Source organism: Protopterus annectens, chromosome 12.part0, assembly GCF_019279795.1.
Source record: "Protopterus annectens isolate FY-2018-M chromosome 12.part0, PAN1.0, whole genome shotgun sequence".
NCBI lineage: Eukaryota > Metazoa > Chordata > Ceratodontiformes > Protopteridae > Protopterus > Protopterus annectens.
In genome coordinates this window covers 631,903,770-631,930,817 of record NC_056746.1, presented here as the reverse complement: position 1 = coordinate 631,930,817, position 27,048 = coordinate 631,903,770, and the positions used below count along the sequence as shown (strand labels likewise).

Here is a 27,048-nt window from a genome sequence, read left to right as displayed (position 1 = left end):
CGCAAATTTGGATACTTTGTTATAACAAGATGATAGTTTTGTTTTGAGGGAAGATTGTAAGCTGGTTAGGACAGATGCACAATATAAAAAGGATGGGATGAGGTAAGTATTAGCTAATGTAATCCTGGTGGTGGGAGAGATAAAGCGACTGTGGCGGTAAAGCAAACCTAATTTTTTATGTTTTTCATGTTTTTTGTTTATATTTGCTTGTAGATGCTTATCAAATTTTAGTTGCTTGTCAATGATAATTCCTAGTAATTTTGTGTCAGAGACTAGTTCTAGGGGGGTATTATTACTGCTGGTAATTATGAAGGATTGTTTGTCTAGGGAAGAGGTTTTGGATGCATTGAATAACATTAAGTTTTGTTTTGGTTGCATTAAGGGCTAGATGGTTGTCGAGCATCCACTGTTCAGTGGAAGAGAAGGCGGCTTGTGTTAGACTGTTAAGAGTTGTGATGGAAGGGGAGGAACAGATTACAGTAGAATCATTGGCATACTGGATGAGACTGGAGTTAGGAATGGCTTGGAAGAAATCATTATGAATATGTTGAATAATAGGGGCCTAGAATGGAACCTTGGGGGAGCCTGTGGATGTATTAAGGAAGGGTGAGGTAGCTTTTTTCCATTTAACTGCTTGTTGCCTGTTTGTGAGACAGCTTGAGAACCACTGGGTAGAGGAAGGGGATAGGTTAAGTTTAGAGAGTTTGGCAAGAAGGAGGTTGTGGGAAATAGTGTCAAATGCCTTAGAGAGGTTGAGGAAGAGTGGATACAAAGTGGCAAGAGTTGCGGGCTTTGTTGTTTCTAGGAAGGGGAGGGATGGCAGTGGAGGTACTATGACCTGGTCTAAAGCAATGTTGTGTGGGGGTAAGAAGCTGATTACTGATGAGGTCGGGTAAGAGTTGTTGGTGTACACACTTTTCAAGTAGCTTAGAAATAAGGGATAGGATGGCGATAGGTCGAAAGTATGGGATGTCATTATTATTGCCACCTTTATGGAGAGGAATAATAAAGGCCTTCTTCCAGAGCTGGGGGACCTGGCTTTTCTGAGACAGACCAATTAATTAGTATGTTGATAGGGAGAGAAATGGCTTCTGCAGCTACATTTAGAAAGTAGGAGGGAATTTCATCAAGGGCACTGGAACCAGGTTTTAACTTTAGGAGAAGTTTTTTTATGGTGGATATAGAGATGGGATTGATGGAGAGAAGTGGAGGTTGGGGGCAAGGGATGCTAAGGGAGGAAGGGATGGGAGCATGGTGAGGAGGGGTTGTAGAGGTGCTGATGAAGGATGATGTTAGCTTGCTTATGGACTCTATGAAGAAAGAGTTAAATTGCATGGCCAAAGTCCATGTCAGAGGCATCTGGGTTGGGGCAAGGGTTTTCTTTTTTTCCCAGGTTGAGGAGAGATGAGATTCCTTTCCAAAACAGTTTGGGACTGGTGGTATGGTTGGTTTGCAGAGTGAAGAAATAGGCTTTGCGGTCTAAGGTAATACTTTTTTTACTTTATTTCATAGTGTTTTATATCCGTTTAGGGCGATAATGGTTTTATTTTTATGGTAATGTTTCCAGGCTTTGTCACAGAGTTGCATAGTAGCTAACGTGTTTTTGGTTAACCAGGGTACAGGGTTACTTTTTATAAGTTTTGTTTTTAGAGGGGCAAAGGAGTTGATAGGTGGAACCAAACAGGGAAAGGGGAAATCCCCTCCCACTCAAGAGTCAAAAAGATTAAAAATACCCTAAGAAACCTGAGAAAGGGGGCCAAAACATACTTAGACACAAAAATGTGGTAGTTAATGGCCCTAAAGGATAAGGTGGCAGCAGTATAAACCTTCTTGCCCAGCCTCTCCATGACCCTACTATCCTTATCAAAAGGAAGTAATTTGGTAGAGGGTATCAGCTAGGCGGGCTTGTCCAAAGTAACATACTATAGAAGGATCAGCAGAAGAGCATTTATACAAAAATTTACATTCATCAGGCATCTGGGGCTGAGAATCACGGGCCATAGAAGCTACTGAAAAATGTATCCAGGAGGGCACCCAAAACAGGGGGAACAGCAAAAGGTTTGGGAGACTCCACCTGAAGGACCTCATAATACCTTTTCTGTATATCAGAAACCTGAGGGCAATCTACTTAAAGAATTCCATCATACAGGTAACAATGTCCCCAAAAGAAAGAGTTCATCTAAAGGAGAATTTGGACTAAGAGAATCTTCCTCCACTGAACCATAATCCAAGTGGGAAGAGATTTGGGAACAGTAGGCTAAGGACTCTTCCCCAGAGTCCTGATCTTCAACAGCAGAATCCAGATCCTTAGGTCTTTTAAGAGGAGTGGAAGACCAGCAAGGAGGCTTTAACGCCATAAAAGCATTCAACAACTATGCAGTAAACTCCTGGCATTCACGTTGAGTATCTTTAGCTGCAGGGGAAATATACTCAGTTTTCTATTTCCTTTTCTGCGGGATGTCCACACGAAAAGTACAGTTGTGTAAAATCTTACATTAACAGCAGATGTCCTTCCTTCACTGTTGCTGCATTCTTCTCAGTAACTTTTACATTAGGGATATCCTACCAGAGATAGCCCAATGTTAAATCTCATATGCACTGTACATCACAGGTTCATAGGTTGGTACTAGGTTATCGGCCCTAGGGCCTATACAAGCCTAGCCATATTTCTTCCCACAATATTTACTTCCCTGGACCCCTGTCTAGCAGGGCGAATGACGTGATCCCTGGGGTGAATTTCCTATCTCCCATCCAATCGTCAAGGTTCCTTTTGAAGAGGGCCAAGGAGACACTCTGCTTGACATGTATGGGCAGTCTATTCCAGAGTATGGGGAGTCTCTGGGTCAGGAACCTATCCCTCCAGCATGTTTTGTTCATTGTGATGACAAGGTTTAGATTCCTGGAGCATGTGGCTCTGAGGGATTGGGATTTCTTTAAGTGGATCATGTCCATCAGCCCAGGGTTTGACATGGCCTTGTATGTTAAGCAGAGATCGCCTCTGAGTAGACGATATGCTACAGAGTATAGCTGGAGTTTTTTTAGATGGTCAGCATAGGGCATCTGCTTTAGGCTGGTGATTCTTTTAGTGAGGAATTTCTGCGGCCTTTCCAGCTGTTGCAAATGTCTTGTGAGGTACATACCAAATAGGGTGTTGTACTCTATAATGGATCTAATGAGGGATGAGCACAATGGGACAATGACCTCCTTTTTTCTGGATGAAATATGTATACTTCCTATACAGGACATAGGGCATAAAGGTGACGCATGGATGCAGTTATCCAGAATTGAACTGCTCCAAAAGAGAACAGCCTCCACAGGACAAAAAAGGCTATGCACATCCAGAAGGAGAAAATACAGATGGAAAAGGGAAGACCCTTGGACATGAGGGGAACCAAAACAAAATCCAAAAGAAAAAAGGGGATTGGAGGGAGGGAGTGAATAGTGCAACAGTGAAGAGAAGGACTTCTACTGTTATGGTCAGATTTTACACAATTGTACTATGTCCTTCTAGATCACTGTTGCAGTATTCTTCACAGTAGGGAGAGTATAAAAGCTCAAAACAAGGACTGGGAGGTGGAAGGTTGGGAAGAACAAACCCATGCAGAATGTCTCGAGCAAAACCGGCTCTGGCCCTAGAAACCATATCCAATTTATAATGATTGGTAAAGGTATGTACTGAAGACCAAGTAGCAGCTTCAAGGATGGAATCAGTGTCCAATTCCTTGAAAAAAGCACCAGAAGAGGCAGCAGCCTTAAAGTAGGCAGACATATGCCATGAAAAGAATAACACACAGACATTGCCTTAGATATTCAGGAGGAAACGGTTTGATTAGAAACCAGCAAATCCAATGTCATGTGATGAAAAGAAACAAAAAGCAGGTCAGACTTATGAATGGTCTTAGTTTTATAAAAGAATACCCAAGATGTCTGTGCAAATCCAAGGTATGTAGGACCCCCTCACTAGCAGACTGAGAAGAAGGAAAAAAGGAAGGGAAGGGGGTTGAACTGCCTGATTCAAAGACAACTCATTGACCACCTTGGGCATATAAAAAGGACTAGTACCAAAAGACACATTGTCCATGTGAAAAAGAAAAAAAAAAAACAAAAAAGGAGGGATGACCATAAGGGCCTGAAGCTCAGAAACCCTCAGAGCGGAAGTAAGTGCAAGCAATAAAACAGTGTTCCGAGTAAAATATTGTAGAAAAGCTGAACCTGCATGTTGAAAAGGAGCCTGGTTCAATTTTTCTAAAACAAAATTAAGGTCCCAAGGAAGAGGAAGAATAGGTTTCCTTGGGGGCTTAAGATGCAGGATTCCTTTAAGAAACTGCTTGACCTCAAAGCAAGAAATCAATGAAGGATTCAAGGGTAGACAGGCAGAAACAGTTGACAAATGGGCTTTTACGAAGAATAGGCCAAGCCAGACTGGAGCAACTCTGAGAAGAGAGAAATAGAGGTATCCCCATTGAAAAAAAAGATCCTAGTTAAAAGAAAATCTCTTCCATTTGGACATATAAGACTTTATGGTTGCAGGTTTTCTTCCCTCCTGTAAAACCCTGAGAATGTCCTCAGAAAAGGGTTTTCTAAAAGGGTTCAAAACCCTATCACCCACAATGTCAGTTAAATAGTGAAGAAGTGAGGACAGATGAGCTACCCATTGTCCTGTGTCAGGAGGTCCGACTGGTGAGGTAACTTGTAATGATTACCTCTGGCCAGATGCATTAAGAAGGGGAACCAGTGCTGTCTTGGCCAAAAGAAAGTCATTAAAAATATTTTTGAGGTGGGTCCAGCTGTATCTGGTGCAGGACTCTTAGAAGTAGGGGAAGGGGAAATAAGATATAGAGAAACATCTCTTCCAAGGAAAAGAAAAGATGTCTGTCTCTCACACCAGATGGCACAGCACTCTGGAGCAAAAAAGAGGGAGATGCCTATTCAGAGGGTAGTCAAAAAATCCTACCTGAGGAATACCTCACCGATAGACTACATCCAGAAACAAGTCTCTGTGAAGCATCTGTTCGTAAGCCTGTATTTTGGACTTTCTCAGGCATCTGCCACTAGATTGTGCTCTGAAGGAATATACACTGCCTGAAGAGTTAACTGATAACTGAGAGCCAGATCCCAGGCTAGAAGAACCAACCTACAGAAAAGGTAAGACTCTGTGCTCCCCCAGCTTGTTGACATACCACATCACTGTGGTGTTGTCTGTGTAAACCTTCAGAGGACCTGGACAGAACATAGTGTGAAAAGTCTGAAACGCCAGAATCAGAGCTCTCATCTCTTTGATGTTGATACGGTCTGCCTTCTGATGGGGGGGCCAAAAACCTTTAACTTTCAGATGACCACAGGAAGCCCCCAACTCCATGTCTGAAACATAAGTGAACAGTTCTTGAGAAGGAACTGAAGGCTGAAAGGGTTGGGTTGAGAGAAAGTTGCTGAATTCACCACTTAAATTCCTACTTTAGACAAGAAAGAAGGGGCACACTGAAATCCACACGGTGGCAATGCTGAAGCCAAACTGACTGAGGTACCACTGAAGATTCTGCATGTGAAGTCTGGCAAGAGGAAGCACTGGAACAGAAGAGGCCATGAATCCCAGGGCTCAAAGAAAATCTTTGGCTGGAATAGTAGGCAGAGGAAGAAGAGAATGACATACAGCTGCCGAGGACAAAACGTTTGGGGTGGAAGAGAGGCCAACATTGGCATTGTCTGAATCCTGCAACCCAGATAAACATGATCCTGAGAGGGAGTCAGGATAGTCTTTTGAAAGTTGATAGTGAACCATAGACCTTGGAGGAGAGATATGGTGAAATCCAGATTTTGTAACAGGCAACTGGGAGAAGTGCCTTAAGTAACAAGTCACCTAAATAAGGAAAAATCTGAATGTCATGGAGCCTGCAAAAGGCAATCACAGGAACTAGGCATTTTTGTGAATACCCTTGGGGCAGCAGAGAGGCCAAAGGTAAACCAGAGAACTGAAAAACGAGAGAAAGAAACATAGAAATGCAAAATCTTCCAGAAAACAGGGTGAATAGGAATATGAAGGTAAGAAGCCTTCAAATCCAAGGACACCAGAAAAGCCTGGGGTAGTACAAGAAGAAAGAGAGTTTGAAGAATAAGCACTTGAAAAGAAGGAACCTTGGAAAAGGTGTTGAGCATGGAGGGATCTAGAAGAGGTTTCCAAGTGCCCTCCTTTCAGGGATCAGTAACATACTGGAGTAAAATCTTTTTCCTACTTGTAAAGGACAGGTTTGATATTTCTTTGGTCCATCAGGGGACCCAAAGACCTCTGAAATGAAGACGTTGTTCCAGAGGACATTCAGGAATCCCTGAAAAAGCAGGGAGAGACTTCCACACCATGAAGTAATCCTGACAGATGACAGACTGCACCAAAGAATCTGGGTTGATGATATGCCAGTTTGGAAGACAGAGGGAGAGTCGAAGGGACAAAGGAACCTTGTTGGGGGGGGGGGGTCAAGATATCAAAGACAAGCAGGCTTGTCAGACAAAGGAGGCTTCTGAGCAACAGAAGCCTAAGAAAACGTAGGAGGGGGAGCTTGCCTATCATCCTTCCTGCCTTTGGTAGCCTGATAACAAAAGCAGACCTAGTAAGACAGTACCTCTAGAATCTGGGGCTAGGGGACACAAAAATATGTTTAAGATCCTGCAAATCTTTGCCTTTTTCCTGAAGTGAAAAACATACCACTGGCAGCAGTCCCAAATAAATTTTTATTATCCAAAGGAGTATCCAGCATCTTGGCCTTAATGTCTTCAGGTAAAGACTGCAGACAAAGCCAAGAATAATGCCTCATGACAGACCAAAGGCAGCAGCTCTGGAAGATGCATCAGCAGCATCATAGCCACACTTGATAGTGTGACGAGCCACCTGAGAGGTAGAACCCAAAACATATAAGAGCAGAAGATTTTGCTTCAGAGTCAGGGAGGTAAGAAATAAATTGACAAACCTGGGCAATCAAGGCCATAGCATATTCAGTCATGTGGGACTGGTAATCGATTCATAGGTTCATACGTGTTTACTAGGCTAATGACCACAAAGGCCTTTTTAAGCCTAGCCATGCATCCCAAATCTCTTGATAAGTGTAAGCATAGGCCTGAGAGATGAACCATTTACAGGTTACCTCTGTCCATTATAGACATGGCCTGAAAGGCCAAAGTAGAAGCAGTATAAACCTTCTTACCAAACCTGTTCACTGTCTTACTATTCATATCTAAAGTGAGAAGCTTGGAAGAGGGCAAAAGTTTACTAAGCTTGTCAGAGGAGACTGACACCACAGCAGGGTCAGCAGGAGGACACTTAAATAAGAACTGACAATCCTCAGAAACATTACAGAATCTGCCAGAAGTAGGACTTAGAAGCAGCTATAAAGTTGTCCATCAAAACAGCCAACACAGGAGGTACTCCAGAAGGTTCAAGGTTGTCCACCTGAAGCAGCTTATAATACCTTTTCTGGATATCAGACACTTGAGAAGAATCTGACTAAGTATTCCACCATTCTAGCTACAATGTCTCCAAAAGATAATTTCTCAAAAGGACACTCAGAACTCACAGACTCTTCTTCATCAGAACCATAAGCCAAAGGCAAATGCATCTGGAAAGAGTAAGACAGGGACTCATCATCAGACTCTCCGTCATCTGAGGAATCAGGTTCCCTAGCCCATTTGGAAGGAGAAGACCAAGGGAGAGTAGGCACAGAAACCCCTATGGGAGACTTCAGGGCCATTAATGCATTAAAAAGGCCATGAGTAAACTCCTGTAATTCCCCTCTGAGGATCTTTAGGGTGTACAGAAGTATGCTTAGACTTCTGCTTTTTCTTGGTAGGGACATCAGTCCTAATGACATAACCTTCTGAAAATGGACATGTATCCAGCCAGACTAGCCGGAAATAAAATAAAATAAATAAAAACTAGAGGTTGCGACTTTTGACAAGATTCAATAAGAGTATCCAAAAACTCTTCCCTGACCAGGATCTGTGGAATCCCTCTAGGGCTCTTTACGATAATCCTCAGTTCACCCTCAACGTCCAGAGCAGATGCCTGCAAAGTCTGAGGACATGTGAAAGGAAGGATCCATGCCGGCCTCTGACAGGGCATGGCAGAGGAATCCGAAGTTGACACCGGTTGGTTTACAACATCTACCATACGCTTCTAGAGAAAAGTCTGGTGGAGGCTGGGCAGCTAATGGTACCTCAGAGTTAGAAGATTCTGAAATGCTACCTTAGGCTAACAGTTTAAGCCTCTGGTTCTCAAGGTAGATGGCCAAGGAAGACAACTGACTTCTAAGAGTCTTAGGCACAAATATTTAAAAAATGCTACAGGACATATGGTCGTGGGAAGCACCTAGATAAAAACAGACACTGTTCTTGATTATCTTTACAGGGAATCTGCCTCCCACACTGATATTTTCCCTTCTTGGATGTCATGAACACTAACTACTCAAAAAAGAACAAGACCAAAGGAAAAAAAAAAGGCTCCAACAGGGCAATTATCCGAAAGCCAGTCATTCAGCGCAGCAAAAGGTTATTCAGACCGACAACTGATGATGGCATTCAGACTGACGTTAAAGCAGTTCTGGGTAACTGCGTCCATACATCACCTTTATGCCCTACGTCCTATAAAGGGAGTATACATGTGATGTATGGAGAATACAAGATATAAAGGCTTTGATACACTGGCCGGATGTTGGGCTATCCTTGGCAGGAGATCCCTACTGGGAAGACTCCTGCAGCAGAGATATAGGCGGACATCACCCAAGGAGGATCAAACCCTTGGTGGTACTCAAAAAAGTTAGTAGGGAATCTCATCCTTCACTAAAATCTGTGGATTCCCCCTTGGTCACCTGGAAATAATCAGCCAAGGTTCCCCCTCAACATCTGGAGCAGATGTTAGCAAAGTCTCCAAGGATGCGTGAGAAGCTGGATTCATGCTGGCCTCTGACAAGTTCATGGCAGAGGAATCTGAAGCAACCACTGGACAATCCTCCGGGCTTTCACCTCGAGAGAGGTGTCTGGAGGAAGTTGGACCACAGCCATATCAGGCTGAAGTCTTTTGGCCTTTTTCTTTGCAAACAGCTGACCCTTGGGATGGAAAGACTCTGCAATAGCATTTGAGCCAACAGCTTAAGATGTTGGTTTTCAAGGTGAATAGATAAGGATGACAGATGACTCTGTAGAGACTTGGGAACAAAAGTTTGGCAGACAGAAGACAAGGTATGGTCGTGGGAAGCACCCAAACAAAAGAGGCACTGGTCATGATCTTTACGGAGAATCTGCCTCCCACACTGACATTTTCCCTTTCAGGATTATCTAAACAATCCTATCTTGCTCTGTGATTTACTGTGTAGTTGACTGGTAAGATGAAGTTTTATTTGAATTTATATTTTATTTCTACTGCTGTTTTTCACTGTTTGTAGGGAGCAAGGGATGGCCTGTAGACAAGAAGATTTACTTTGATTTACATCTTGTTGTTTTACCTTTAATTTTCACTTTTGGTTGCTAGAAATGGATAGGTTTTAGACAGGTAAGCTCTAGCCATCCCAAGGGGCTTAGTCAGCTATAAATTCACACAGACCGCAGAGAGCTTACCTAAGCAATTCTATCTTGGTTTGTGATTTATTGATCTTTACTGTTAAGAAGCATGACTACAAGCAATAGTGAGTAGAAAACTACTGCTCGCATTCACACATGACGCAAAGGAATTACAGCTTTTATCTGACTTTCAGAACTTGTATGGTCATAACAACAACTTTACTGTACTTACTTTAGTATTTAGTTGTACATATTGCTTGTGTGACTTTTCTCATAGAAGCTGATTTAAGTTATCTTTGAATTCTGTGGTGATTTTGATTATTTTCTTTAATAATTTTTATTCGTTTGAAACTGAATATGGATTCCTTAAATGAGTATGCCATTAATGATTTGCTAAAGCAGAAATGTCTTGCATAGTGTAATAAATGCTATGCATATCTCAAGGTAACACCTGATAACACTGGTGATCTGTGTTCCTCATGTCAAAAGTTGGGTGATTTGCTTACCATTATTAGAAGTAAATCTAGACTTACTGATGATGATTGCACTTGTGCAACTGGCACGGCTTGGAGAACTGTTGTTACATATATTAATGACTGGACTGGTGAAATAAATAATGTTAGGCAAAGAAGAAATAGAACACATTTAGGAAATGATGTGTTTATTGCCTGTAAAGATTATTCAACCCCTATGAAACAAGACAATACTCCTGACAACTTTGGAATTCTGAGTGCAAGTATTCAGCAATCGGAGGATTCAGAGTGTTTAGAAAGAAACAAAAAAAAAGAAAGAAAGAAAGGAAGAAGTTCATAACAAATGACAAGGAAGAAAAAGAAACTGATAAATATCTGTAAAGAAAAGAGAATAAGTACTAAAAGGACACTGCTTTGTTATATAACACACAGATTACATGGAATGATAAAATTTTTCTAACAGAAACCCTTCAGTCTACTGAAAAAGGCATAACTTTTCCAAAAGAGAAGGTAGAAAAAAGAGGCAAGGGGCAGGCAAAAAGGAAGAAATCTAAATTGAATGTGGAAGGACTGAAGAACATTACTGTAAAAAAAATTGCAGATGGAATGTGGAAAGTTTTGAAAGAGAAATTGACTGCAAAAAAAAAAAAGGTTTAACATCAAAATCTACACATACAATGTCGGGGGAAATATTTCCATAAAAACAAGATACCTGATTAAGGTGAGAGACAAAAATATAAGAAATGGAAGAGAGGTCGAAATACAACTTTGAAAACCGAAATAAACATGCTCTGCATACAAGTTAAGCATACTGTGAGATAAGACCAAGAAAAATTTGAACAAAATTTATATAAAGATATTGAGCACAATAGAAAATGTTTTTATAGATACACAAGATGTAGGAGTAAAGACTTACAAATTGAAAATCTGTGTTTAGATTCTAACATTTATTCTCAGACACAACAGATTATAGATATAAATACAAAATCTTATGCAGAACAGCTTGGCTTCACAAAGGGGGTGATAATATGTCCTAGTAACGCCCAGGTAACCTCAGATACTGGAATCAAATTAGATTATATTGAAAAAGAACTGTGCAAACTGGATCCAACCAAAGTACAGGAAGGAGATGGAATTAATACTAATGACCTGAGAACACTTCAGCAAGAACTTTCAGTACCATTATATCTATTACTTACTAGGTGATATAAATATGGGGAGATTCCTCAAGACTGGAGACATGCGAGTATTAAATTGTCTTTAAGGAAAAGTGATGTATGATAAAACCAGAGTTATATATAGATCCTTAAGTCTACTCTCATGCTGTTGAAAAATAACTGAGATGATAATATTGGATAAGTTATTGCCAGAATTGGATAGGCTGGGTCTTGAAACCATATATTAGCATGCATATGTTGAAAATAGCTCTATTATCACCTGTAACATGATGTTTTATAACAAAATAATAACAGCTATGAATGAACAATTGTGCTGTGATGTAATTTATATAAATATAACTTCAGGATTTGACAGGGTCATACATAAAACACTAATCAATAAGTTAGAACAACTAGGAATTGATGTACTCTTGATAAAATGGATAGCTGCATGGCTTACATACAGGACATGGCAAGTATAATACAGTAACTGAACAGATGAAATTCTTGGTTACAGTCAGGGTGCCCTACAGAGCTCTGCCCTAGGCCCTTACTTGTTTAGACTGCATCTTTCAGACCTAAATTTTTCATCTGCTATGTTCTACTGTCTATATGTACATGACATGAAATGGGGTAAACTAATTATATATGTCAGAGATAAGGCATGTCAGCAAAAGAACTTAGACTAAACTGACCACTTCAGTACATGAGAAGAATATGCTGATAAATATATCAAAAACTAAGCATATGAGATTTGGGAGACATAAATTGAAAGGAGAATATTTAATATAGCACACAGTGATTGAAACTGTAGATTTATTTAATGGACTTGGGTATATGGACAGACCCAGCTCTGATTTTTTTCTAATCTATCAATAAATTGGTTAGTGATAATTATAGAACTATAGGTTGTATAAAAAGGTTTATAAAGACTAGGAAATCAGAAATGGTGAAGTCATTGTTTGTTAGTTACATTAGACACAAACTTGAGTATGGAATAACAATATGGAAACCTCATAAGAAAACAAGCATCAGTTAACTGGAAAGAGCACAGCGGAAATATACCAAGGGCATCCATGGATGTGAAAATTTAAATTATTATGAAAGACTGAAATATCTGAACTTGTACAGTGTCTTTTATACATATCTTCAGGTATGTAGGGCACTTAGAGACAACTACCTGTGGGAATGTTTGGGGTCATCAAAATGTAGTACAGAATCATCAGACAACCTATGTAGATGATTCTATAGGAATGAGAAGTGTACTAATTGGAACAGACTATGAAATTACATTAACCCAAGTAATAGTTTAGATATATTTAAGAACAGCCTGGACACTTACTATGGGAACAAGCGTTTTTGTATATTGGCAGGGTAGAAGGGCATTAATGCTCATGCTTGAAATATTTGTGTGTGTGTGTGTGTGTGTGTGTGTGTGTGTGTATATATATTTATATAAAATATATATATATATATATATATATATATATATATATATATATATATATATATATATATATATATATATATATATATGTGTGTGTGTGTGTATGTATGTATGTATGAAATCAATCAATACTAAATTGAAAGAAGATAAGGAGAAACCACAATGGGGCACTTACCTGAAGAAATGGTCTGGTAAACAACACAGAAGAAAGGTGTTCAGACCGACTTCAATGACAGCATTTGGACTACTGGCAAACAAGTTCTAAGTGTATGTCCATACGTTAACTTTATGCCCTATGCCTTGCATGGGGAACATACATGTGACGACTAGCACCTATCAGTACTAAAGGCTTTCGTATACTAGCCAGACAATGGCCTGTCCTTGGCAGGAGATTCCTTCAATTATGAATACTGTAACAGTGATATGGAAGGACGTGGTACAGTTATGTAAGTAAACTCACAACAACAGTACATGTTCGAACAGACAACTACTGCAGTAGCCTAGGTTGTGGGGTTAAATCCTGTTAAGGATATAGCAGCCGGCCAGATTTCAAAGCTTTAGGGCACTTCCACATGCACAAGACAGTTGATGGCTTGAACTCTGCTGAGGAAAATCAGCAGTCTGGGTGCCAAACACGTCACAGTTTTCTTGGCAACTGAAGAAAGGGGGCTAAGGCCCTGAAAAAGGGTAAATGCTAGTTATAAAAAATGTCCTCATTCTGGCAGCCAAAAATATAACAGTACAAGAGGATGGAGGGAGCAGCTACTGCAGCAGTGATCTATTCGAACATTTACTGTTATGGTACATTAACTTGCACAGCTGTACTAAGTTCACCATTAGATAACTGCTGCAGTAGCGTAAAGCTATATGGGATGAATATCACAGCTTAAACTGACTGGGAGGAGGAGGAGGAAGAATGAGGGTGCAGGAGCCCCTGGAAGAATGGCCCTAACAAAGCCTACTCTAGACCTGGAAAAGGAATTTAGTTGTAGTGCTTTCTGAAAGCATGAACAGAAGACTGGGTTGTTATCTGTACAATACGTCTGGAGACCACTTCTTTCTAAAAAAGCCACTGAAGAAGACAAGGCTCTGGTAGACTGGGCCTTGACCATGCCTAGAGCAGACTTGTTAAGATGGGAACAAGAAAAAGAAATAGCACAATACCACATTTGGAAAATGTCTGCTTTGCCACTGGTTGTCCTTTTTTCTTTTTTTCATATGAAATGAAAAACAGGTCTGAATTTTTAAGGTTTTAGTTCTGTCAAGATAACATCTGTATTGTCTGTGGACATCCAGAGTATGCAGAGTCATTTCTCCCTCATTTTTAGGTTCTGAAAAGAACACAACAGAGATGGATAGTTTCACTCAAAAAGAACTTGCATACCACTTTAGGTGTAAATGAAGGATTTGGTCTCAAGGGGACCTTAATTTTGTTGAAAATAAGATAAAATAATTAAAACTTTCTGAGAGCTTGCACTGCAGAAACTCTTACTGCAAAGGTTAGAGAAATAAATAATGCTGTTTTCCAAGTTAAGAACCTCAGATTAGCCTGATAAGATGGTTCAAATGGAGAAAATGCTAATTTTTCCAAAACAAAATTAAAATCCAAAGGAGGAGCCATCTGTTTTCTAGGTGGATGGATATGCAGAACCCCTTTCAAGAAATTCTTGAAACTGCATCGAAGTGTGTGTGTGTGCGTGTATGTGTGGGTGGGCTCATGGGTAAACATGTTGAAATAACCTAGAGATGAACCTTGGCAGCGGAGGAAAAAGGGTTAAAAGATAACTCACAAAATCTAGAATCAGATGCAACCTGGCCTTAAAAGGATCTTGGATCTTATTCTGACAGCTAGAAAAATATTTTCCATTTACCAATATATAACTTTCGAGTAGAAGGTTTCCTTGCCTCCATTAATACCTGCTGCACATCATAAGAAAACAGGTGCATAAAAAGGTATTAAAATTCTATCATCCAGTCAAACAGTTGCAGCTGTTTCAAGCTGGGATATATGAAACAATCCCTGCCTTATGTGAATAGGTCCAGTCTGTGTGGAAGCTTGTGGTAACTGCCCTTGGTCATTTCCAAAAGAAGGGAAAAACACTGTTGCTTGGGTCAGAAGGGAGACACCATAATGATCTTTGCAGAGTCCTGAATCTTCAGAATGACCCCTGATATCAGTGGAAATAGTGGAAAGGTACACAGGAACATCCAGTTCAAGGGAATGAAAAGGCATCTGTTTTCTTCTTCTGACTGCAAGGAATCTTGCAGCGGAACTTCCTTAGTTATGTACTGTAAATAGAGGCAAACAGATCTAGTTGAGGTGCTCTGCACAATTGTATCAAATCCTGGATGACCTCTGGGTTTAATTTCCATATGTGGGGATCTGTCCTGGTCCTACTGAGCTTGTCTGCCACAAAGTTTTGCTCAGATGGAACATACAAGGCCTGTAGGGTTAGAATGTGTTGAACTGTTACATCCCAGGCTACCATGGTATCAGCACAGAGGGTAAAATCTGGTACCCTCCCCCCCTGCATTTGTTTATGTACTACTTGACTGCGGTGTTAACTGTAATAACTTAAAGATGATTTGGGGACCACAGATGATTCAGAAAGTTGAGAGCTCTTACCACTCCCAACATCTCTTTGCCATGCGTTTTGGTCCATCTTATTTGTTCCAAAGACCCTGCATTTATATACCCACAGACACAACTCCCTAAGCAAAATATGATGCATCTGGTATTACAGACTATGACGTGACTGGAAGGAAGAAGGTGAGACCAGGATTCAGAGATATCTGGCTTCTCAGCTATAGCAACTCACTTTTTACTAACCCAAACAGGAATCTGAAATGTCAAGGAGTGCTGATGTTGAGACCATACAGATTTCAGGGACCAGTGAATTTTTCTCATGTGGAGTCCGGCAAGAGGAAGAGAAATTCCCTGGCTGAAATCATCAGTTGATTGGAAAAACTCAGGAAGAGATTTAAATATGGATCTAATTTCCTGTAGGAGAAAAGTTCCTTGAATGGATAGATCCAAAAGACACCTCAGGAACAATACGTTGCGGGAAAGAGTGAAGGAAGATTTCTAAACTTTATCCTGGAAACAAAGTATAAGTGGGGTTTCTTACCCAAGTAAGAGACTCCTGACATTTTGAAAAAAAAATCTGCAAAGATAAGTAATTTTTTTTTAAATAAGGAAAAATGTGAATGCCTCGTAACTTACAATGGGCTATCACCTGAGCTGGACACTTTGTAAACACCTTGCTGCAGCAGCAGCAGATAATCCAAACACCTCCCAAGGCCCAAAGCTACAGGGGTATTCCTGGCTTTCTACTAGCCAGGCTATTGATTTGAAAATATTATTTTCTATATTTTTAAAAAGTTACTGCTACTCATTTCTCTCAAATGCTTCGCATCTGACAGTACTTTCTGATTGTGGCATTAAGTGTTTTGACTTTGCTGTTCTGATTTGATCTGGAACCGTTGCACGTTTCACTGTTTCAATGATTCAGTTTACAAGCCAGTGAGTGAGTGAGTTCCTGGAGCATGAGTGGTCAATAGACCAATAACAATGGCTGACAAAGTGGCTTCCAGTGCAGACATGGAAAACAGAAAATGTAAAATAAACACAGAAGAGGATATGTAAACCTGCAGGGCTAAAATGACCTGTGATGGATGTCTGTGAGCCAGGAACTTGCTGCAATGTTTGGCTGATTTCTGACTCATGTTGGCCTAAATGTTTTGCGGCTGTGCTGGAGAAAGGAGATCTGCATTTGCATCCTAATGTTAAGCTAAAGATGGGATTCACTCTGCTGCTTCTGCTGTTGTTTTCTAAATTCATGACTGGGTGCTAAACAAATCAATTGCAGTACCCCCCCCCCCTTATATGTAGGCAAGTCATACCCCTTAACTTCTTTGCTTAAGAATTTTGTATAAATCCAAAAATAATGGAGGGAGGGGCAGGGGCAACGGCAAATTTTAAACATTACTCAACTTCACTTTAAAAGTTAAGAAAACAACAGGTTTTGCATCAACATAGATATTTCATTTGAACAACAGGAAGTAAGGAGCTCTAATGACTAACATCAATGACTGATTGTAATCCTCAGTTAGGGGACAGGGGCCATATTTAAATATTTTGCTACTTTACTTTAAAACTTAAGAAAACAACAGGTTTTGCATCAATACTGATATTTCTGAACAAGAAGTACAAGGCTCTAATGACTGACATTACTGAATGGGTGTAATTTAAGAAGGCAGAGGCAATTTGTAATTATTACTCTACTTCACTAAAAGTTAAGAAATCAGGTTTTGCATCAACATGGAAATTTGTTTGAACAATAGCAAGTATGCATGTCTAATGACTAGCATTATTGACCAATTGTAAACTTCATTGATTTACCTTTCTCAATATGTTTTTTTCCTTTCTTTTTCAAAGCTGCCTTTTGTAAAAACTTACAGAAACCAACCCCTCTAATTCTCTTTGTACTGTAAACCTACCTGTATTTTCCCCCATTAACTTCAACAGTAATGTTCATAACTGCTAGAAATATGTTATTTCCATAAAGAAAAAAAGTTTGAACTAGAAATTCTTAGATGGAATCTGATGCCCATAAGAGCATCTGTAGTAAAGAAAACCAGAGAAGTACATATCTCTCAAAAAACGTACATCTACAAGAAAAACATAAATTAGTTACTGCATGAGGTACACTTTCCTAGCCATTTTTTTAACATATCTGCGGCTCTGCCTTCAAACTAATGACCATGAACTGTTCCCTACTTAGTCTTGGATTCCCCAAAATCTCATCTAACCACCTGGACCTAATATGATATATTCAAGGGAAGGCAGAAAATTAAGGGCTTCTAGTGGAACATCTCAATGTTGCCAATGTAGGAAATTTTTTGTATATGCTCTTCTACACAAACATGTATGTCTGATGGTGTGTCTGACACTGTTAATACGGTAAGTAATGTACTGCCTTCCTGGCTTTATGATTGAGAGCTGCACCAGTAATGAAAGAACACCCCCCCCCCCCGCAGGAAAGATAAGCCAGCAAAATAACACACTTCTTTCTCCTCCAAGCCAACTCCTTATAAGCCAGTGTTGCTAATTGAATGTGGATCTCTGGGCTCCATACCTCTATGCCACACAGCTGGTATTATAGCCAGGTGTCTTTTAAACCACTGCCCAAGACAGTACTGCCCTATGCTGGGGGAGGGGGGGTCATGACTAAAGAGATAAGACTAGTATACTGACAGCTGCTTGACGACTAACAGCCCAAACTTCTATTTCCTCCAGAAGTGATGCTTATCTATACTCATCCTGTAGGCCGTGGTGTATGAACAATTAGATAGGCTTAGTGCTGTTCTTGTGCCCACTTCCCAAGGGGATTTATAGGAAATTAAGGCAAGCAAGTAGAAAATAAGCAATATTAAATTGAAGCTTTATACCGTATCCTATAACTTAGTATAAAAACATCAATTATAACAATATAGTGATAAAAAGTTCTGATTTACCATGTTAATCAAAACGTTTTAGCACATAATGATAACCAAGCAAAATCTATACATAAAATATCTGAGAAAATGGGATTATCTCCCCAATTATTTTTACAATGCATTGTTTTACAACATAAAAATGACCACATTTCACAAACAAGTGAAAGCATATTCATTTTTAAAAGTCTTGGTGAAACTGCACTCAGATTCCTTACAACAAATGCTTCACAGCAGCAGAAAAAAAACATAAGTAGCAACATTCAAATTGCATGCTTCTTACATGCCGTAAATAATTATAAATATATATATTTTAAGAGCTTACTGAAGGACATCGGAGTGTTTTTGTAAGAATGTAATTGCTGAGGTAGGGTCACAAGTGATGTACTTGTGAATAAACTGGACAAATTTGTTGATGAAAGGGGCCAGGTGCCGAGAATACTTCCTGAAATTCTGCAAGAAAAAAAAGAGCAGAAAGAAAAGGAGTCCATTATCAGTACACAGAGGAAATAATTTTCACATCACTTAAGAAAAGCTCTGTACACCATATCAAATATTTTAATTTTATTTATATTTTTTTTTTACCAGGGTAGAGCACTAACACAGTATGACTAACTACAGGAACAACTGCAGTTAGCTGTAATACTGTAACAATTTCAAAAAGTAACACGATTATTACAATGAGATTTCACACAGAGGTAAACAAGACAGCGAAATAATATGCATGCAGATGATGAAACTATGCACATATTTAAAACTAATTAAATTATTTTCTATTATTCATATCACTTTTTTATGTAATTTAAATATTTCTGTTTCCTACACAGTTTTTGGACTGTAGCCAGGGAAGAGGCTAGAAAGTGTTGACTGCATTTCTTTTGTATGTAATTTATACAGTTTTCAGTTGCTTGTAATGTCTTTGCCTCAAAGCCTGGGAAGTGGCTGGCACTGGTCTTGTACCAGTCCATCTACCCTGAAATAAAAATAAATTAATTAATAAATTAAAGGACAAAGTCATGCTTTACAATGACATAAGATGACAGGAATATTATTGAGAGGGAGCTTATTAAATTATGTGATAGTTTCTGCATTGCAGAATCTACATTTGTGATGTTTTTTCAATATAGTGTTTAAATTGAGGCCTGAATTTAGTGTAGCTTATAATCTCAGTGAGATCCTGTGAGAGAGAGAGACTGCCAACAATTTGAAAGAGAGTACACAGAAGCTATGATATCAACTGTGCAGCTTAACAGATGGGGGTTTTGAGTCTTCGGCCAGGTCTAACCTGATTTCTGAGGTTGGTAGCTGGAGATTTTGTGATATGTTTCACAGCAAATGGAAATAAGGTGTCTTGGTTGTTTCTCCTAGTAGTCATTTTGTTTTGGAGAGTGTGACGCAGTGATGCTCATGTTTTGGAGAGTTAGTGATTAATCAGCATATTTTATCAGAAATGATGTGCAATGTGCTATCTTGTTGCTATTTTATTGATTGATTTAGAAGACAAAAAGACAAGCAGGGCAGCTAAAATCCCCACTGATGTTGTAGAATGCTTATTCAAGCCAAAATAAATTATCCAGTAGGAGTCCAAGTGTAAAACACAGCTTTATTAAATCCACATATAAAGAAGATGACCGCTAACATTAATTTTAAAATTCATCAGAGAAGTAACTGTAACTCCAAAAGAGTGATTTATTGTGCTGTTTATATCCAATGTTGCTGTTTTTATATTGGTAAAACTGACAGGAAATGAAAAAACGTATTTATGAGCACCTATATGAGATCAAAACAAAAAAGTTAACTAATGCTTTGAGCAAACACATTTTGGACAATGAAGAACATATGTTAATTTTTTTTGTAACAGACAATATAAGAACAGACATCAGAGGTGGAACCTGGTCCATACTTTTAGAAAAGAACAGAGCTTTACTGGCAGTTACACTTTGATGCAGGTAACTGGCCAGGATTAAATGAGAACATCTCAGTCAGCTCTCTTTTAAAGCTTAAAGCATTAGACAGATTAATTATAAGGTCATTAAATGTAGTTATATATTTATAAAATATATTTTAAAAGCTGATTATTTGATAAATACATTTTTTACACTGCATTTTATAGATTTTTACATATTTATACTCTGTTGTTATAGTTCCAGAGAATGGGAATTTTCTGAGAAACATATCTGCCTCTTTAAGATGCCCTATTTCTGCCACAAGCAAAATTTAGTTTTTTTTAATCTAGTAGTTTTGATGCCGTTTGTTTTGTGGATGTGCAAAATGTTCATCAAAACAGACCAAGGGATGCCTTTTATGCCAGGCAACATCACCTCTCAGAAGTCTATATGATATAATGTAAACAGACACGGCTTTGAGGCAATCAGTGTAAGCACTGTGTTTACTATTTGTATTCTTTTTGTAAAGAAGCTTTGTGAACATTCCAGTTGCTCCATGTGTCTGGCCAGGTACATACCAAAGTGGGGCATTATACCCTATGGCGGGTTTGATGAGGACCAGGTACAGTGGTAGGATAAGCTCTCTGGATCTAGATGCCATGCCATTGCTTATAAGTTGTGCAACACAGAAGGATTTTTTTTTTACTACCTTGGACGTGTTGGTTGAAGGGTAGGTTACTATCTACATGAGTTCCCAAGATCCCTGACTCTTGAATCAACTGTTAAGGGTATTTTATTGATGACATAGTTACCCAGGGTGACTGACTTCCCAAAAGGTATTATAATGCATTTCGTAGTAATGAGTTTCAAGCCATGGCTTTTGCACCAAGCATTTGTCTGTATTAGACCTTCCTGAAGGGTGTTCTCAGCTTGGGTGGGGATTCACTGACTGCTCCTAGTTTGCAATCACCTGTAAACTTGGTTAGCCAAAGGCCTTTGACACTGGCTTTGACATCTGAGAAGTAAATGTAAAAGAGGGGTAGGCCCAGCAGAGAGCCCTGGGAAACTCCACCAGTGACTAGCCACTTTGTGGAGGTGGCCTCAGTGATTCTAACCTCCTGGGTACTAACAGTGCACCAGATCGCTATTCAGCATGTTATGCAGGGGTTTATACCTAGTTTCATAAATTTATTGACAATGGCCAAGTGGAACACTGTATCAAATGTTTTAGCCAGATTTAGGTAAGCAGTATGCACAGTATTCCCCTCATCAATTGCCTTAGTGACCTTTTCAAGAAGTCCACCAGATTCAGTAAGCATGACCTTTCTTTAACAAAGCCAAACTAGGATGGATCCATTGTCTGGAGGTCTACTTTGTCCTTGTTGATAATTTTCACGATAATTCTTTCCATGGCATTGCAAATAAGACTAGTCAGACTAATGGGTCTCGGTCTTTCAGAATTTGTTGAAAGACCTACATTATGAAGGAGGATGACCGTCACAGTCTTCCATTCACGTGTCACAAAGCCTGTTTTAAGACTATAGTTAAATAATGGCTCCATGGGTTCTGAAAATCTAGACTATTAAGGAGGCATAAGTAGTGTCCACCAATACCTAAAGAAAAAATAATAATGAATAGACTCGGACTGTAGGAAATTAATGAATTTAATATACAAGACTAAAATAACACCAAAATAATTCCATAAGCGCTTTCATCTTTCAGGGAGACTTCATCAGATAAAATCAAACAATTTCCAGCCCAATTAAATACCAATTCAAAGTGTACTCAATTACATAGTTCCATTGACTTAATTACATACCATTCAACTTTAAAGCTACAGTGCATCACATGCAGTTCATGCTAAAACATCAGCCTTTTCTTTTAAAATCAGTCCTATAGAAACTTGGTCATTTAGTCCAAGTGGAAATGTGGCATTTAATTTTAATTGCCAGACTAACTCTCTTTTTAAAAGCATTCTTTGCCAGTCACCACCCCTTGGATTAATCTTAATTTTTTCAAAGATCCCAAAGGTGAACATTTTAAAATTGGGGCACACCAGGGAATGTCTGTATAGTGCATTTGTATCTTTTTTCTCTCTCTGTTTTACCAATATAAAATCCTGCACAGCTTTCATACTTAGCTAGGTAGAAATGTCACCCTACTCTGCAGGACATTATTCAACACCAAGATTTTTTCTTTGTTAATGTAACTACACTGAGTACAACTTCCACATGGTGTTGTTCCCTTTTTACTAAAATTATCTTGCTCCAACCCATTTTCCAATAATTGCTTATAATTTCTCCCCGTCTTGTACACAAAGATGGGCTCATTCCCCACTAGTTAATTAATCTCTTTGTTCACCCTAAAGATGCTCCAGTTCTTAACCACCATTTTCTTAATATCTTTCGAATAACTGTTCTAAAACTAGGGCTTTTTCATAACGCCCATTTGCATCATTCACTTTCACTCTTTCCAACTCCCTTCCTAGAAATGGTAGGTATTTACTTCCCCATCCTTCTTTCACCTCTTTAAGAATATTTTCGATCATTCACTCTGGATACTCTCTATCCAGAAGTATGGCCTTTAACTCATTCAATTCTGTCTCAAGGTCATCTCGTACAGAGGTCATCCTTGCCACATGGATGGCTTGCCCTTTCACTAAGCTCTTTTTCTGAAAGTGTGGCTGGTTGCTGGTGTAATGCAAATAGGCAATACAAAAAGTCTCTTTCCTACATATGTTTGATTTAAAACCACATTCTCCATGTGAAAGTCTAGCATCCGAAAAACTGATACTCTCCTTATTCCATGAGTGTGTGAATTGTAAATAACCACAACACTCATTAAGGTAGTTAATATAGTTCGGAATCTCATCTGCTGTTCTGTCCCACAAAACAAAAATGTCATCCAGAAACATTATGTAAAAATGTATGTACTTAGAGCAAGGACTGAGGAACACAAATTCCCTTCACACCCCAGCATTATAATGTTCGCAAAAGTGGGGGTACATGTCATCCCCACAGCAACCCCCCTGACCTGCTGATAGCATTCACATTCAAAATGTATAAAGTTTTTCTCCAAAACCAGTTCCAGTAATTCCACCACCAAGTCAACGTGGTCCTTGGACAAGGTTGAAAACAGTTGCAGCATTTCATAAAAATACTGTACCCCTTCCACCTTAGGAATACTGGTAAACAGGTCTACAGCATCAGTGGTCAGGAATATAAATTCCTTTTTCCACATTTCCTGCTTAACCTTGCCTAAAAAGTCCCACGAGTCTTGTAACAAGTGAGGTGTTTTCATTACTACTTCCTTCACCCACTTATCTACGAACACTGCCATGGGGTGGGTTTTTGAGCCTCTTGCAGACGCAATGGGCCTCAGAGGTGGTTTCTTTATATTCTTATGAACTTTTGGTATACCAACAATATTCGGGATAACTGGGTTCTTTTGCTGCAAAAATCTAAAGGTGTCCAAATCTATCCGATTTTCTAAGAGATATTCTTCAACATACGAATCTATACGTTGATATGCTATTGTAATCTCATTTTTTGAAAGGGGGAGTATGTATCTGTGTTATACAACGAGTTTGTCATTGCATTGTTGTAGTCCTCAACTTTAAATATAACTACTCCTCCACCCTTATCGGGTTTCATCACCCTTAAATCCTTATTTCTCACCTCGTTCAAAATTTCCTTTTCCTATATGGATAGGTTATGAAAAAATTTCCTATCCTTAGAATACATTCTATACATGTCTTCCATTACTGCCTTTTCAAAAACTTGCAATACTGCATGCATTGGAGGGTTAAAAGTACTTTTTCTTTTTAAACATAATGCCTCACTTTCCTTCTTTTGATCTTTTAAATAAATATTAAAATTCAATTTTCTTATGAACATCTTAAGTTCAATAACAGAATCAGCAATGTTTGCAGGACAAGTGGGCACAAATTTAAACCCCTTCATAAAAAGCAGAAAATGTTCCTTCAGTAAGTCAAAACCTGCATAATTATAGATTTTGTAACCTTTATAAATTCCAACCAGCCCACCATCCACACATTTTACTGTTTCCTCTTCTTCGCCCACTGCCTGTAGTAACTCCAACCTTGCGCATTGTGCTGGTACTGACTTGCGTCTACAACTTGCTTCGACTTGCTGGCCAATCGTTCTGACCTAAAATCCTGGGGTACCTCAGAAAAAGAGTCTAGCTCATCCAAATTACCATTCTGCTCAAATCTTGAACCCCTTGCATCTCTAGGTGGTGAATGGCGATAGTTTTTATTTTCCCCGGCACTACTAGATACCATGTCAGCTTTTTGGTACTTCGTGCCCGGTACTGTGTAAGCCTTTTTGTATACATACTGTTTTACATCCCTTTCTAACTTCCTTTGCTTTTTCAAAAACACATTATTACATTTCCTTTCTACTCTTTTTAAAACTTGCTCATACAAAGGCTGGTAGTCTTGAAACAGTAAGTCTTCCAAAATAGCTTTGTTTAAAATGTCCACTTCACCACCAAATTTTTCTAAAAACACTTCATTATACTTTATAATTTTTGACATTAAATCCATGCCACAGTGATAAAAAAAAAAAACATGTAAATTCCTCAATAAGTTCACTGGTGTACTGTAACCCAAAAGGAAATTTATACATTCTGAGTCCTTGGGGCACCACTTTTAAATGTACACATTCCCTCAAGTATTCATTTTCAATTTGCACACATTTTAATTTAAAAAGTTTTTTTTCAAAGATAAAAATCGTCTCTTTTACAGTCGGACAGTTTCTGTTTGTTACAATCATTTCCTCATTTTCTGCATTCCCCTCTGTTTTTTTTAAATGAACATTTTATCCATAATGTCTTTGAATGTAATATTACCCTGTGAACTCATCCTACCATAGTTCACAGATAAAGTGTTTCTTTTACAAACATGTTGAGTATTAAAAACAACATTGGCAGAGCTTCTTTGCACAGTACCCTTTGCCGTTTCATGGCTGCCATTTTCTAACTCTCATCCGCTGTTACTTCTTTGATTGTTTAAATCCGCGGATCCAAAACCAGGGACACGTTGCCTCAAACTCCTCTCATCTCCAAGCCAAGCAGCAATTCTGCCATTCCCAGCTACATGGGCTCCTTCCGCTGATGTCATGGAGGTGGCACCCAAGCAAATACTTCTCCTAAGGGAAGAAAACCCGCCTTCTCCACTGTGTAAATGCTAACTACCGACTTGCATAAGCATTTCTATTAACCTGGTCAAGTCACCTTTCAGGGCAGCAATGAGAAGTTATGTACCTACCATAACGTTCCATGTTAGTTGTCTTCTCTCGCCTTCTTTCTTGCTGGATGGGTTCGGAGCCGATCCTCGGCTCCGACTCGGCCACTTACTAAAGCTCGACAGCTTATTTTACCGGCTCGAGGCAACCCTATATCCCATGATGCTAGGCGATAACTCCCCAGATCTCGTTTGGAAGCTGAAAAACCTAGCATAGGCCAATAAAACAAAATCCTCCAACTGGAAAGGAGGAGGAAGAGGGATAAAAACCCCCAAAGATCGTTATCTACACTATATATATCCTAGGACACCTAGATGGTGAAAAAAGGGAATATAAGGACCCTTCAAGGAAGGGAAGATCTTCTTGGTCTGTCCAGGCTAGGGGGATGGTGGGTGGGACGCAAGAAAGAAGGCGAGAGAAGACAACTAACATGGAACGTTATGGTAGGTACATAACTTCTCAATGTTAAGTTGTCAATCTTGCCTTAATTCTTGCTGGATGGGACCGCGTCCCTAGCACCTTCATCCTGGGTGGCTCATTGGAACAGACTCTTGAGAATGGTGGAACCAAATTTTGCTCTGTCCCTGGAGGCCATGACCAATTTGTAATGCGAAACAAAGGTATGAGGAGAGGCCCATGTGGCTGCCGCACAGATAGTGTCTATTGGTAGTCTAGCTTGAAAGGCTGTAGATGTAGCTAGTGCTCTAGTTGAATGGGCTTTTGGCTTAGAAGTTAATTCCCTGCCTCTGAGTTGATAAATAGATGTAATCGCAGAAGACAGCCACCTAGATAGGGTTACCTTAGAAACAGGAAGGCCTTTCTTATTTTCTGCGTACGATAAAAACAGTTGATCAGACTTCCTTATTTGTTTGGTTCTATCCAAATAGTATCGGAGCTGGCGGTGAACATCTAGATAATGTAGCTTTTGCTCTGCTCTATTAGTATAGTTTGGGAAAAAAACTGGAAGATCAATTGATTGATTTAAATTTGTCTGCGAAGCCACCTTGGGTAAGAAGGATGGATTAGTCCTTAGAGAAACTCTGTCCTTATGGAAGATTAAGTAGGGAGGACGAATGCAGAGGGCGTGAAGCTTAGATACTCTCCTAGCAGAAGTAATGGTGACTAGGAAGAGTGTCTTCCAGGAAAGAAATTTCAATGAACAGGAGACCACAGGTTCAAAGGGGGGGAGAATCAAGGATGTTAAGACTAAATTAAGATCCCAGTGAGGTGGAGGGTCTTTGATCGGAGGCTTAAGTAAATATACACCTTTAAGGAAAGCTTTGCAAAGCTTATTGGACATGATGTTGTGGTCCAATAAGCCTGTATGAAAATTCGATATGGCTGCCAACTGAACTTTTACTGTAGAGGCAGAAGACTCTGAATGAAAAATTTCGGCTAGGAAGTCTAAGACCGAATGAATTGGGGCAGTAAAGGGATCTATATTCCTTGCCTTTGCCCAGAAGGAGAAACGTTTCCATTTACTAGTGTAAATCCTTCTGGTGGAAGATTTAAGGGAAGCTACTATGATATCCCGGACGGGATTAGAAATCATAGGAAGCCTGGCTAAGGACGGAAGTGGAGCAACCAAGCAGTGAGGTTGAGAGAATGTAGGGATTGGTGCAGCTGCCCCGACTGATGGGTCAACAGATCTGGAGCTAGGTCCGCATGCCAAGGCTGTACCAAAAGATAACAATGTAGGAACGGAAACCATATCTGTCGAGGCCAATAAGGGGCAATGAGAATCAACTTGGCTCTCAAGGCGATTGCTTTCTGAATTACTTG

The 27,048-nt window shown here is 39.4% G+C and overlaps 1 protein-coding gene across 3 annotated transcripts in view; it reads right to left on the bottom strand.

Annotated features, from left to right (window-relative positions):
• Positions 1-27,048, bottom strand: part of INTS1 (integrator complex subunit 1) — a 2,399,836-nt gene that overhangs the window by 176,776 nt on the left and 2,196,012 nt on the right. For all 3 annotated transcript variants that reach the window (XM_044089756.1, XM_044089757.1, XM_044089758.1), the window contains exon 42: positions 18,439-18,566. In XM_044089756.1, coding sequence (XP_043945691.1) covers positions 18,439-18,566 — 128 coding nt within the window. The remainder of the gene's footprint in view (positions 1-18,438; positions 18,567-27,048) is intronic.